This window comes from Panulirus ornatus, chromosome 6 (assembly GCF_036320965.1).
Source record: "Panulirus ornatus isolate Po-2019 chromosome 6, ASM3632096v1, whole genome shotgun sequence".
NCBI classification, from domain to species: Eukaryota; Metazoa; Arthropoda; class Malacostraca; order Decapoda; family Palinuridae; genus Panulirus; species Panulirus ornatus.
The window spans coordinates 37,366,871-37,382,292 of NC_092229.1; the positions used below are offsets into that span (position 1 = coordinate 37,366,871).

At 41.4% G+C, this 15,422-nt stretch overlaps 1 protein-coding gene across 1 annotated transcript in view; it reads left to right on the forward strand.

Annotated features, from left to right (window-relative positions):
- The window catches only part of LOC139748906 (death-associated protein kinase 1-like), a 1,274,027-nt gene that overhangs the window by 1,183,322 nt on the left and 75,283 nt on the right, over nt 1-15,422 (forward strand). The window contains exon 25 of the mRNA XM_071662270.1: nt 9,328-9,540. Coding sequence (XP_071518371.1) covers nt 9,328-9,540 — 213 coding nt within the window. The remainder of the gene's footprint in view (nt 1-9,327; nt 9,541-15,422) is intronic.

Consider the following 15,422-nt stretch of genomic DNA (forward strand, 5'->3'; position numbering starts at 1 on the left):
ACATTATCCCGGAAAGCAAAAATGGGTATGTTTGAAGGAATAGTGGTTCCAACAATGTTGTATGGTTGCGAGGTGTGGGCTATGGATAGAGTTGTGCGCAGGAGGATGGATGTGCTGGAAATGAGATGTTTGAGGACAATGTGTGGTGTGAGGTGGTTTGATCGAGTAAGTAACGTAAGGGTAAGAGAGATGTGTGGAAATAAAAAGAGCGTGGTTGAGAGAGCAGAAGAGGGTGTTTTGAAATGGTTTGGGCACATGGAGAGAATGAGTGAGGAAAGATTGACCAAGAGGATATATGTGTCGGAGGTGGAGGGAACGAGGAGAAGAGGGAGACCAAATTGGAGGTGGAAAGATGGAGTGAAAAGGATTTTGTGTGATCGGGGCCTGAACATGCAGGAGGGTGAAAGGAGGGCAAGGAATAGAGTGAATTGGAGCGATGTGGTATACAGGGGTTGACGTGCTGTCAGTGGATTGAATCAAGGCATGTGAAGCGTCCGGGGTAAACCATGGAAAGCTGTGTAGGTATGTATATTTGCGTGTGTGGACGTGTGTATGTACATGTGTATGGGGTGGGTTGGGCCATTTCTTTCGTCTGTTTCCTTGCGCTACCTCGCAAACGCGGGAGACAGCGACGAGGTATAAAAAAAGAAATATATAAATATATATATATATATATATATATATATATATATATATATATATATATATGATAGAGTTGATAGAGATGCTCTGTGGAAGGTATTAAGAATATATGGTGTGGGAGGAAAGTTGTTAGAAGCAGTGAAAAGTTTTTATCGAGGATGTAAGGCATGTGTACGTGTAGGAAGAGAGGAAAGTGATTGGTTCTCAGTGAATGTAGGGGTGCGGCAGGGGTGTGTGATGTCTCCATGGTTGTTTAATTTGTTTATGGATGGGGTTGTTAGGGAGGTAAATGCAAGAGTTTTGGAAAGAGGGGCAAGTATGAAGTCTGTTGGGGATGAGAGAGCTTGGGAAGTGAGTCAGTTGTTGTTCGCTGATGATACAGCGCTGGTGGCTGATTCATGTGAGGAACTGCAGAAGCTGGTGACTGAGTTTGGAAAAGTGTGTGGAAGAAGAAAGTTAAGAGTAAATGTGAATAAGAGCAAGGTTATTAGGTACAGTAGGGTTGAGGGTCAAGTCAATTGGGAGGTGAGTTTGAATGGAGAAAAACTGGAGGAAGTGAAGTGTTTTAGATATTTGGGAGTGGATCTGGCAGCGGATGGAACCATGGAAGCGGAAGTGGATCATAGGGTGGGGGAGGGGGCGCAAATCCTGGGGGCCTTGAAGAATGTGTGGAAGTCGAGAACATTATCTCTGAAAGCAAAAATGGGTATGTTTGAAGGAATAGTGGTTCCAACAATGTTGTATGGTTGCGAGGCGTGGGCTATGGATAGAGTTGTGCGCAGGAGGATGGATGTGCTGGAAATGAGATGTTTGAGGACAATGTGTGGTGTGAGGTGGTTTGATCGAGTGAGTAACGTAAGGGTAAGAGAGATGTGTGGAAATAAAAAGAGCGTGGTTGAGAGAGCAGAAGAGGGTATTTTGAAGTGGTTTGGGCACATGGAGAGGATGAGTGAGGAAAGATTGACCAAGAGGATATATGTGTCGGAGGTGGAGGGAACAAGGAGAAGAGGGAGACCAAATTGGAGGTGGAAAGATGGAGTGAAAAAGATTTTGTGTGATCGGGGCCTGAACATGCAGGAGGGTGAAAGGAGGGCAAGGAATAGAGTGAATTGGAGCGATGTGGTATACCGGGGTTGACGTGCTGTCAGTGGATTGAAGCAAGGCATGTGAAGCGTCTGGGGTAAACCATGGAAAGCTGTGTAGGTATGTATATTTGCGTGTATTTACGTATGTATATACATGTGTATGGGGGGGGTTGGGCCATTTCTTTCGTCTGTTTCCTTGTGCTACCTCGCAAACGCGGGAGACAGCGACAAAGTATAATAAATAAATATATATATATATATATATATATATATATATATTTTTTTTTTTTTTTTTTTTTTTTTTATACTTTGTCGCTGTCTCCCGCGTTTGCGAGGTAGCGCAAGGAAACAGACGAAAGAAATGGCCCAACCCCCCCATACACATGTACATACACACGTCCACACACGCAAATATACATACCTACACAGCTTTCCATGGTTTACCCCAGATGCTTCACATGCCTTGATTCAATCCACTGACAGCACGTCAACCCCTGTATACCACATATATATATATATATATATATATATATATATATATATATATATATATATATTTTTTGCTTTGTCGCTGTCTCCCGCGTTTGCGAGGTAGCGCAAGGAAACAGACGAAAGAAATGGCCCAACCCACCCCCATACACATGTATATACATACGTCCACACACGCAAATATACATACCTACACAGCTTTCCATGGTTTACCCCAGACGCTTCACATGCCCCGATTCAATCCACTGACAGCACGTCAACCCCGGTATACCACATCGCTCCAATTCACTCTATTCCTTGCCCTCCTTTCACCCTCCTGCATGTTCAGGCCCCGATCACACAAAATCTTTTTCACTCCATCTTTCCACCTCCAATTTGGTCTCCCTCTTCTCCTTGTTCCCTCCACCTCCGACACATATATCCTCTTGGTCAATCTTTCCTCACTCATCCTCTCCATGTGCCCAAACCACTTCAAAATACCCTCCTCTGCTCTCTCAACCACGCTCTTTTTATTTCCACACATCTCTCTTACCCTTACGTTACTCACTCGATCAAACCACCTCACACCACACATTGTCCTCAAACATCTCATTTCCAGCACATCCATCCTCCTGCGCACAACTCTATCCATAGCCCACGCCTCGCAACCATACAACATTGTTGGAACCACTATTCCTTCAAACATACCCATTTTTGCTTTCCGAGATAATGTTCTCGACTTCCACACATTCTTCAAGGCTCCCAGAATTTTCGCCCCCTCCCCCACCCTATGATCCACTTCCGCTTCCATGGTTCCATCTGCTGCCAGATCCACTCCCAGATATCTAAAACACTTCACTTCCTCCAGTTTTTCTCCATTCAAACTCACCTCCCAATTGACTTGACCCTCAACCCTACTGTACCTAATAACCTTGCTCTTATTCACATTTACTCTTAACTTTCTTCTTTCACACACTTTACCAAACTCAGTCACTAGCTTCTGCAGTTTCTCACATGAATCAGCCACCAGCGCTGTATCATCAGCGAACGAGAACTGACTCACTTCCCAAGCTCTCTCATCCCCAAGAGACTTCATACTTGCCCCTCTTTCCAAAACTCTTGCATTCACCTCCCTAACAACCCTATCCATAAACAAATTAAACAACCATGGAGACATCACACACCCCTGCTGCAAACCTACATTCACTGAGAACCAATCACTTTCCTCTCTTCCTACACGTACACATGCCTTACATCCTCGATAAAAACTTTTCACTGCTTCTAACAACTTGCCACCCACACCATATATTCTTAATACCTTCCACAGAGCATCTCTATCAACTCTATCATATGCCTTCTCCAGATCCATAAATGCTATATACAAATCCATTTGCTTTTCTAAGTATTTCTCACATACATTCTTCAAAGCAAACACCTGATCCACACATCCTCTACCACTTCTGAAACCACACTGCTCTTCCCCAATCTGATGCTCCGTACATGCCTTCACCCTCTCAATCAATACCCTCCCATATAATTTACCAGGAATACTCAACAAACTTATACCTCTGTAATTTGAGCACTCACTCTTATCCCCTTTGCCTTTGTACAATGGCACTATGCACGCATTCCGCCAGTCCTCAGGCACCTCACCATGAGTCATACATACATTAAATAACCTTGCTTTTGGCATGAGAAGATTGGGAGGTGGGTTGATTAGAAAGGGTAGTGAGTGGTGGGATGAAGAAGTAAGATTATTAGTGAAAGAGAAGAGAGAGGCATTTGGACGATTTTTGCAGGGAAAAAATGCAATTGAGTGGGAGATGTATAAAAGAAAGAGACAGGAGGTCAAGAGAAAGGTGCAAGAGGTGAAAAAGAGGGCAAATGAGAGTTGGGGTGAGAGAGTATCATTAAATTTTAGGGAGAATAAAAAGATGTTCTGGAAGGAGGTAAATAAAGTGCGTAAGACAAGGGAGCAAATGGTAACTTCAGTGAAGGGCGCAAATGGGGAGGTGATAACAAGTAGTGGTGATGTGAGAAGGAGATGGAGTGAGTATTTTGAAGGTTTGTTGAATGTGTTTGATGATAGAGTGGCAGATATAGGGTGTTTTGGTTGAGTTGGTGTGCAAAGTGAGAGGGTTAGGGAAAATGATTTGGTAAACAGAGAAGAGGTAGTAAAAGCTTTGCAGAAGATGAAAGCCGGCAAGGCAGCAGGTTTGGATGGTATTGCAGTGGAATTTATTAAAAAAGGGGGTGCCTGATGAGGTGCTTGAGGACTGGCAGAATGCTTGCATAGTGCCATTGTACAGAGGCAAAGGGGATAAGAGTGAGTGCTCAAATTACAGAGGTATAAGTTTTTTGAGTATTCCTGGGAAATTATATGGGAGGGTATTGATTAAGAGGGTGAAGGCATGTACAGAGCATCAGATTGGGGAAGAGCATTGTGGTTTTAGAAGTGGTAATGCATGTGTGGATCAGGTGTTTGCTTTGAAAAATGTATTTGAGAATATTTAGAAAAGCAAATGGATTTGTATGTAGCATTTATGGATCTGGAGAAGGCATATGATAGAGTTGATAGAGATGCTCTGTGGAAGGTATTAAGAACATATGGTATGGGAGGTAAGTTGTTAGAAGCAGTGAAAAGGTTTTATCATGGATGTATTGCATATGTACGTGAAGGAAGAGAGGAAAGTGAGTGGTTGTCAGTGAATGTTGGTTTGCGGCAGGGGCGCATGATGTCTCCATGGTTGTTTAATTTGTTTATGGATGAGCATGTTAGGGAGATGGATGCAAGTGTTTTGGAAAGAGGGGCAAGTATGCAGCCTGTTGTGAAGGAGAGATCTTAGGAAGTGAGGCAGTTGTTGTTCGCTGATGATACACCGCTGGTGGCTGATTCAGGAAGAAACTGCAGAAGCTGGTGACTGATTTTGGTAAAGTGTGTGAAAGAAGAAAGCTGAGAGTAAATATGAATAGGAGCAAGGTTATTAGGCACAGTAGGGTTGAGGGACAAGTCATTTGGGAGGTAAGTTTGAATGGAGAAAAACTGGAGGAAGTGAAGTGTTTTAGATATCTGGGAGTGGATTTGGCAGTGGATGGAACCATGGAAGCAGAGGTGTATCATAGGGTGGGGGAGGGGGCAAAAGTTCTGGTAGTGTTGAAGAATGTGTGGAAGTCGAGAACGTCATCTTGGAAAGCAAAATTGGGTATGTTTGAAGGAATAGTGGTTCTAACAATGATATATGGTTGTAAGGCGTGGGCTATAGATAGAGTTGAGTGAAGGAGGGTGGATGTGCTGGAAATGAGATATTTGAGGACAGTATGTTGTGTGAGGTGGTTTGATCGAGTAAGTAATGAAAGGGTAAGAGAGATGTGTGGTAATAAAAAGAGTATGGTTGAGAGAGCAGAAGAGGGTGTTTTCAGATGGTTCGGTCACATGGAGAGAATGAGTGAGGAAAGATTGACCAAGAGGATATATGTGTCAGAGTTGGAGGGAAGGAGGAGAAGTGGGAGACCAAATTGGAGGTGGAAAGATGGAGTGAAAAAAGATTTTGAGCTATCGGGGCCTGAATATGCAGGAGAGTGAATGGCGTACAAGGAATAGAGTGAAATGGAATGATGTGGTATACCGGGGTCAACGTGCTGTCAATGGATTGAACCAGGGCATGTAAAGCTTCTGGGGTAAACCATGGAAAGTTTTCTGGGGCCTGGATGTGGAAAGGAAGCTGTGGTTTCGGTGCATTATACATGACAGCTAGAGACTGAGTGTGAACGAATATGGCCTTTGTTTTCTTTTCCTAGCGCTACCTCGCGCACATGCGGGGGGAGGGGGTTTTCATTTCATGTGTGGTGGGGTGGCGACGGGAATGAATAAGGGCAGACAGTATGAATTATGTACATGTGTTTATATGTATATGTCTGTGTGTGTATATATGTGTATATGTTGCGATGTATAGATATGTATATGTGCTGTGTGTGGATGTTTATGTATATATATGTGTATGTGGGTGGGTTGGGCCATTCTTTCATCTGTTTCCTTGCACTACCTTGTTAACGAGGGAGACAGCGACAAAGTATAATAAATGAATAAGAAATATATTTATTGGAAAGGATCACAATTTTGTGCATGATCAAGATATTCCTATTAGTCCATGAGGAAAATGAAACATAAGTTCCCAAGTGCACTTTCATGTAATAATCACATTATCAGGGGAGAGACAAAAGAGAAATATATATCAGTTGATATACATCGAAGAGACAAATCTAGGACGCCATTTGGTAAACATGCAATTGCCCAAGAGAGACAACAAGCTTTCATGGACTTATCATTTTACAAATTTTATCAACAATAAAGTTATCTAATTTGTATAGACCATCACTAATATTAAAGTTATAATTCTTTGTGTATTTGATAATAGAAGATTGAATGATATTTCTTGTGGCTAATAGAGTTAGAGTTAATAACTGAGATGTCTATACTCCAGTCAATACGATGATCATAGTTTTTAACTTAATTAAACAAGGCATTTGTTTCTTGTCCCGTTCTTATACTGTATTTATGTTGCTTAAGTGTAACAGAAAGATTCTTACCAATTTTCCCAAGATAAAACTTATCAATTTCTACATGGCACTTTATAGATGCATCCAGGAGAATTTTCTGGTGAATTCCTGATAAAGATATTCTTTATAGTATTATTGTTACTGAAGTCAACATTTACATTAAGGGATTTAAGTAAAATGGGAAGTAAAGTAAAATTTTTATTAAAAGGGAGAACTAAAAGATTCTTGGTGTCAATGTGAGGTTTAGGCTTAACTCTATAAAATGATTTCTTTGCTAACTTAAGGGATTTATCAATGAAAGATCTAGGGTACTTTCACTTAGATCCAATAGAATATATCTTCTCAAACTCATCATCAATAAACTTTGGATTGCAAATACGTAATGCCCTAAGGAACATAGATTGAAATTATGATAATGTAACTCTGTCATGTTGAGATGAGTAATAATAGATATATGAGCATATATTGGTAGGTTTTCTGTATATGCATCAGGTGTTTGCTTCGAAAAATGTATATGCGAAATACTTAGAAAAGCAAATGGATTTGTATGAAGCATTTATGGATCTGGAGAAGGCATATGATAGAGTTGATAGAGATGCTTTGTGGAAGGTATTAAATATATATAGTGTGGGAGGCAAATTGTTAGAAGCAGTGAAAAGTTTTTATCAAGGATGTAAGGCATGTGTACGTGTAGGAGGAGAGGAAAGTGATTGGTTCTCAATGAATGTTGGTTTGCGGCAGGGGTGCGTGATGTCTCCATGGTTGTGTAATTTGTTTATGGATGGGGCTGATTCGGGTGAGAAACTGCAGAAGCTGGTGACTGAGTTTTGTAAAGTGTGTGAAAGAAGAAAGCTGAGAGTAGATGTGAATAAGAGCAAGGTTATTAGGAACAGTAGGGTTGAGGGACAAGTCAGTTGGGAGGTAAGTTTGAATGGAGAAAAACTGGAGGAAGTGAAGTGTTTTAGATATCTGGGAGTGGATTTGGTAGCGGATGGAACCATGGAAGTGGAAGTGAATCATAGGGTGGGGGGGAGGGGGCAAAAGTTCTGGGAGTGTTGAAAAATGTGTGGAAGTCGAGAATGTTATCTTGGTAAGCAAAAATGGGTATGTTTGAAGGAATAGTGGTTCCAACGCTGTACATGGTTGCGAGGCTTGGGCTATGGAAAGAGTCGTGCGGAGGAGGATGGGTGTGCTGGAAATGAGATGGTTAAGGACAATATGTGGTGTGAGGTGGTTTGATCGAGTAATTAATGAAAGGGTAAGAGAGATGTGTGGCAATACAAAGAGTGTGGTTGAGAGAGCAGAAGAGTGTGTTTTGAAATGGTTTGGTCACATGGAGAGAATGAGTGAGGAAAGATTGACAAAGAGGATATATGTGTCAGAGGTGGAGGGTATGAGAAGTGGGAGACCAAATTGGAGATGGAAAGATGGAGTGAAAAAGATTTTGGGTGATCGGGGCCTGAACATGCAGGAGGATGAAAGGCGTGCAAGGAATAGAGTGAATTGGAACGATATGGTATACCGGGGTCGACGTACCGTCAATGGATTGAACCAGGGCATGTCCAAACATATTACACCAATATTTTTTATTTTCATTACCTCCACCAAGGAGATTATGTTCTTAACGGCGTTTGTTTGTCTGTGAGCAACTTTCAACAAAATTTATTACAAAATTTTGATGAAAATATCAGAGAAAGGCAGAAATGACACAAGGACCAATTGTTTAGGTTTTGGGAGCGATCCGAATCATTATCTGGATCCAGGACTCCATTATGGAAATATCAATTTTTGTAAATAACTATTGAACTAATGATGATATTGATGTGGTTCCAGATGCCAAAGATATGTTTTCATGTTCAAGAAATTTAAATCTTTAAGATCTAAATCATTGTCTGGATCCAGAACGCCACTACACCACTGGCGTCCCCCTTCAAGTGGTGCCCAGGGCACCTGCCCTACCTGCCATACTCTAGATATGCCACTGGATTCAATTCAAGGACAGACTTGCCATCTTAGGGTGCTCAAACATTAAATATTTGCTTAATTTAGATTTCTAGCAGTCCATGGTATACTTTAGACAAGTGATAGATGTGTTATTAGTGGGTTAGAGGTGTGTTGATGAATTATTATTATGTGACCATGGTTGGTTCGGCAAAATGGTTAATCTGACAAGGCTTTGGAACCAAGAGTGTCGGAAAATCAGTGGTGTACCTGTAAATATTATCATGTAGATAAAGTTAGATGTTATCGAACCTAAAGTTTAAGACTCACAGATGGAATTAAGTTAATATGCTTGGTTTAGATTGTGCAAACTGTATTTTTAAGGTGATTTTTCATTTACAAGACTGAAAATTACTTATCATAAATATAGTTCATAAAAGTTTAATTTTTTATTTACAAGACTCAGAGTGATATTTGCAAGACTCAGAATGATATGATATAAATACAGTTACCCTAAACAGTGCATTGAAGTAAATTTCAGATTATTCCTTATTTTTAAATGTGAGCTATTATTGCCTCATTCTAAAAATTCTTGGCAGAAAACTACAAATTTGATATCTTTTTACAACTGAAGGTTCAGCTTCGGAGATCTTGGCAAGAATATCCCGAAAGAGATACTGATTTGTACCAGTGGTGTGGTGGTTCCAAATTCTGCTCAGGCCCTCTGGAAGCTCTCCTTACATTAGAAGAAGGAGGGGAAGCTATTGAGTTAAAAGTTCGAGGACCACCAGAATCAGGCCCAGTAGCATTTTTCTTCATGGAAGACCTATTAGCTATGATTGATCAGGTAAGATATAGATTAGATATATGTACTTTATTCACACATTGCACATCTTTGACTATTTCATTAAACATAAAACTTGCTTTTTCATACATAGACTCTGTGACAGACACAGACAGAAAAACAAACAAAAGCATAGATAGTACACACTCACACAGCAGATCAACAACCTGCAGCCGAGCAGAGCTCCTTGAACTGCAGTCTTGTTTTCAAGATTTTGGAGGGTCTGCACTTCACCAGGCCTATTATGTACAAATAAGGGGCTGGGGGTGGGAGAAGAGAGAGAGAGAGAGAGAGAGAGAGAGAGAGAGAGAGAGAGAGAGAGAGAGAGAGAGAGAGAGTATAAATGGGCATCAGAAAGATGTTCATTTGAATATAAAGTTTGGTTGTGCCAATATTTAGGAGTTTAATAGTAGCTGGGATTGGAACATCTCAGGATTCAGATTGAATACTCAGAAGTATCACTGCCTTTGATAAATCAAAAATTTGAATTACATTTATTAAAAGGCTAACCAAACAATAAGAAAGTGAGTCTGACATGAAGAGTGTGAGGAAGTGTACCTTATAATTACTATAAAGAAGTGAGAGTAAATAAATGGTAGTAAGATATCTAAAACCAAAAGGCAACACTACAAGCTAATGTAATCCAAAGTCTTTTCTGGATGGAGACTATTTTTGAGCATCCAGAGACTGTTTTTGAGCCAATCAACCATTCTATTTTTTTAGATGTTTTCCATTTCCTGTGTTTGTGAGGCAGCACTAGTAACAGATGAAGAAATGGCCTAATTCACTCATAACATCCGTAGCCTTGCTGTCATGTCTAATGCACTGAAACCAGAGCCCTCTCTCCACACTGATGGCACATAGATGTTTCTCTGGTCTCCTTTGACTGCTCTGTATGCCCTAGTTCAGCCATATTGCTGCTTTAATTGGAGAATAGTTTCATCCATGTGACTGCAACTACTCCAGAAATTGAATGTGTCCTCAGAGTAGCACTTTTCAAAAAAGGAATATTGACAAAAGAGTGTCTTTCTGAAAAAATCATATAAAAACATTATGGTTTAAAGATACTTATGTGTGTTGTGGCTTTTGCATATGAAAATTTATTCACCCTTTGGCTTTGCCAGCTGTACAATGTAAACTGTTCTTTCATCACAATGTACATACACCTCACTGTGCATTTATGTTATGATTTTGCACTTTTAATTGATATATATTCTACTTTTATATATGTTCTACTTTTTATGAACATATGCATGTATTTACATGTTCGTACTATGTAGTAGGTGGTAGTTGGTAGGCAACCAATGACCAGGGAGGTATATAACCATTACTACCCTCCAGGGTATTGGGAGGGTAGTTATGGCTGCTTAGTTGGCCAGCACTTCAGTGGTTGTCAAGTTGCACTCCTCAGACCCAAGTAGCTGTCTTTTCTTTCTGCCTCACCCAAACGTACACTACTGGCAATTTGTCCACAAACTTACAGTCTCTCCATGTCACACACAACACTTAACAACACTTAACATACACAGCTCATTCTTTGTAACTCTAGATTTTCATGCAGTGAGCTCTCTGTGTTAGCCCTGTCTTTTGGCAGAAGGGTAGGAGCAGTAGGTAGAAGTAGTAGGTAGGAACATTTAGGCAGGATTGTTAGGTAGAAGTTGTTGTTATGGACATAAAGTAGAGGCATTAGGTAGAAGTAGTCAGTAGACACATTAGGTAGCAGCTTCTGCAAACAATGCTCTACACTTGCCCTCTGCCAGTGGCCTATTAAGGGTGAGCCACTAAAGGCTAAGAAGCAGCACTAAAGTTCACTAGTTATGGAGACTGTTGCTGCGGCCACCCCCTTGAGGGAGTTCCGAAAGAGAACAGGCATCAGAAATAAAAGAAAAGAAAGATAGATGTTATTTATTTATTTTATTTATTTTGCTTTGTCGCTGTCTCCCGCATTTGCGAGGTAGTGCAAGGAAACAGACGAAAGAAATGGCCCAACCCACCCCCATACACGTCCACACACGCAAATATACATACCTATACATCTCAATGTATACATATATATACACACACAGACACATACATATATATACCCATGCACACAATTCACATTGTCTGCCTTTATTCATCCCCATCGCCACCTCGCCACACATGGAATACCATCCCCCTCCCCCCTCATGTGTGCGAGGTAGCACTAGGAAAAGACAACAAAGGCCCCATTCGTTCACACTCAGTCTCTAGCTGTCATGCAATAATGCCCGAAACCACAGCTCCCTTTCCACATCCAGGCCCCACACAACTTTCCATAGTTTACCTCAGATGCTTCACATGCCCTGATTCAATCCACTGACAGCACGTCAACCCCAGTATACCACATCGATCCAATTCACTCTATTCCTTGCCCTCCTTTCACCCTCGTGCATGTTCAGGCCCCAATCACACAAAATCTTTTTCACTCCATCTTTCCACCTCCAATTTGGTCTCCCACTTCTCCTCGTTCCCTCCACCTCCGACACATATATCCTCTTGGTCAATCTTTCCTCACTCATTCTCTCCATGTGCCCAAACCATTTCAAAACACCCTCCTCTGCTCTCTCAACCACGCTCTTTTTATTTCCACACATCTCTCTTACCCTTACATTACTTACTCGATCAAACCACCTCACACCACACATTGTCCTCAAACATCTCATTTCCAGCACATCCATCCTCCTGCGCACAACTCTATCCATAGCCCATGCCTCGCAACCATACAACATTGTTGGAACCACTATTCCTTCAAACATACCCATTTTTGCTTTCCGAGATAATGTTCTCGATTTCCACACATTCTTCAAGGCTCCCAGGATTTTCGCCCCCTCCCCCATCCTATGATTCCGCTTCCATGGTTCCATCCGCTGCCAGATCCACTCCCAGATATGTAAAACACTTTACTTCCTCCAGTTTTTCTCCATTCAAACTTACCTCCCAATTGACTTGACCCTCAACCCTACTGTACCTAATAACCTTGCTCTTATTCACATTTACTCTTAACTTTCTTCTTTCACACACTTTACCAAACTCAGTCACCAGCTTCTGCAGTTTCTCACATGAATCAGCCACAAGCACTGTATCATCAGCGAACAGCAACTGACTCACTTCCCAAGCTCTCTCATCCACAACAGACTTCATACTTGCCCCTCTTTCCAAAACTCATGCATTCACCTCCCTAACAACCCCATCCATAAACAAATTAAACAACCATGGAGACATCACACACCCCTGCCGCAAACCTACATTCACTGAGAACCAATCACTTTCCTCTCTTCCTACACGCACACATGCCTTACATCCTCGATAAAAACTTTTCACTGCTTCTAACAACTTGCCTCCCACACCATATATTCTTAATACCTTCCACAGAGCATCTCTATCAACTCTATCATATGCCTTCTCCAGATCCATAAATGCTACATACAAATCCATTTGCTTTTCTAAGTATTTCTCACATACATTCTTCAAAGCAAACACCTGATCCACACATCCTCTACCACTTCTGAAACCACACTGCTCTTCCCCAATCTGATGCTCTGTACATGCCTTCACCCTCTCAATCAATACCCTCCCATATGATTTACCAGGAATACTCAACAAACTTATACCTCTGTAATTTGAGCACTCACTCTTATCCCCTTTGCCTTTGTACAATGGCATTATGCAAGCATTCCGCCAATCCTCAGGCACCTCACCATGAGTCATACATACATTAAATAACCTTACCAACCAGTCAACAATACAGTCACCCCCTTTTTTAATAAATTCCACTGCAATACCATCCAAACATGCTGCCTTGCCGGCTTTCATCTTTTACTACCTCTTCTCTGTTTACCAAATCATTTTCCCTAACCCTCTCACTTTGCACACCACCTCGACCAAAACACCCTATATCTGCCACTCTATCATCAAACACAAAGATAAATGTACTGTTTAATATCTATTTTCAGTAATGTCCTTGTACATGTAAATGGAGCATCAAGAAATATTATTATACATACAGGAATCTCAGTATTTGTACATTCAGTATGTATATATTTTCCCTTACTATTTGAGAGTCATATTCTATAAGGCAAAAATTTTTCCTGAAGCAAGTATGCAGTCTGATGTGGATGAGAGTGCTTGGAAGTGAGTCAGTTGTTGTTCGCTGATGATATAGAGCTGGTGGCTGATTCGAGTGAGAAACTGGAAAAGCTGGTGACTGAGTTTGGTAAAGTGCTTGAAAAAAGAAAGCTGAAAGTAAATGTGAATAAGAGCACGGTTATTAGGTTCAGTAGGGTTGAGGGACGAGTCAGTTGGGAGGTGAGTTTGAATGGAGAAAAACCAGAGGAAGTGAAGTGTTTTAGATATTTGGGAGTGGATTTACCAGAGAATAGCACCATGGAAGCGGAAGTGAGTCACAAGGTGGGGGAGGGGGCGAAGGTTCTGGGAGAGTTGTGAAGTGTGTGGAAGTCAAGAACATTATCTCGGAGAGCATAACTGGGTATGAGGATTGGTAGAATGCATGCATAGTGCTAGTGCACAAAGGCAAAGGGAATAAGGGTGAGTATTCAAATTACAGAGGCATGAGTTTGTTAAGTATTCCTGGGAAACTATATGGGAGGGTATTGATTGAGAGTGTAAAGGCATGTACAGAGCATCAGATCAGGGAATAGCAGTGTGGTTTCAGAAGTGGTAAAGGATATGTGTATCAGGTGTTTGCTTTGAAGAATGTATGTGAGAAATACTTAGAAAAACAGATGGAGTTGTATGTAGCATTCATGGATCTGGAGAAGGCATCTGATGGAGTTGATAGAGATGCTTTGTAGAAGGTTTTAAGGGTAAATGGCATGGGAGGTAAGTTGCTAGAAGCCATGAAAAGTTTTTACTCCCACCCTGTGACTCACTTCCATTTCCATGGTTCCATCTGCTGCAAGTTTGGATGGTGTTGCAGTGGAATTTGTTGAGAAGGTGGTTTACTGTGTTGTTGACTTGTTGGTGAGGATATTCAATGCATATGTGGTTTGTGGTGAGGTGCCTGAGGATTGGCGATATGCATGTATGGTGCCATTGTGTAAGGGCAGGGGGGATAGAGGATTAAGTTTATTGAGTGTTCCTGGGGGGTTGTGTGGAGGGTATTGATGAAGATTCGGGAGGAGCACTGTGGTTTCAGAAGTGTTGGAGGATGAGTGGATCAGGTGTTTGCTTTGAAGAATGTATGTGAGAAATACTTAGAAGAGCAGGTGGATTTGTATGTGGCATTTATGGATCTGTAGAGGACATATGATAGAGTTGTTGGGATGTGGAGGGTGTTGAGAGTATATGGTGTAGGAGATGAGTTGCTAGGGACAGTGAAGAGTATTTATCGAGGATGTAAGGCATGTGTACGAATTGGAAGAGAGGAGAGTGATTAGTTCCCAGTGAATGTCAGTTTGTGGCAGGGGTGCATGGTGTCTCCATGGTTGTTTGTTTGTTTATGGATGGGGTTATTAGGAAGGTGAATGCAAGAATTTTGGAAAGAGGGGCAAGTATGCAGTCTCTTGTGCATGAGAGGGCTTGGGAAGTGAGTCACTTGTTGTTTACTGATGATACAGCGCTTTTGGCTGATTTGGGTGAGAGATGATAGAAGGTGGTGACTGAGATTAGTAAGGTGTGTGAAAGAAGAAAGCTGAGATTAAATGTGAATAAGATCAAGGTTATTAGGTTCAGTAGGGTTGAGAGACAAGTCAATTGGGAGGTAAGTTTGAATGGAGAAACACTGGAGGAAGTAAAGTGTTTTAGATATCTGGGAGTGGATTTGGCAGCGGATGGAACCATGAAAGTGGAAGTGACTCACAGGGTGGGGAAGGGGGTGAAGGTTCTGGGAATGTTGAAGAATGTGG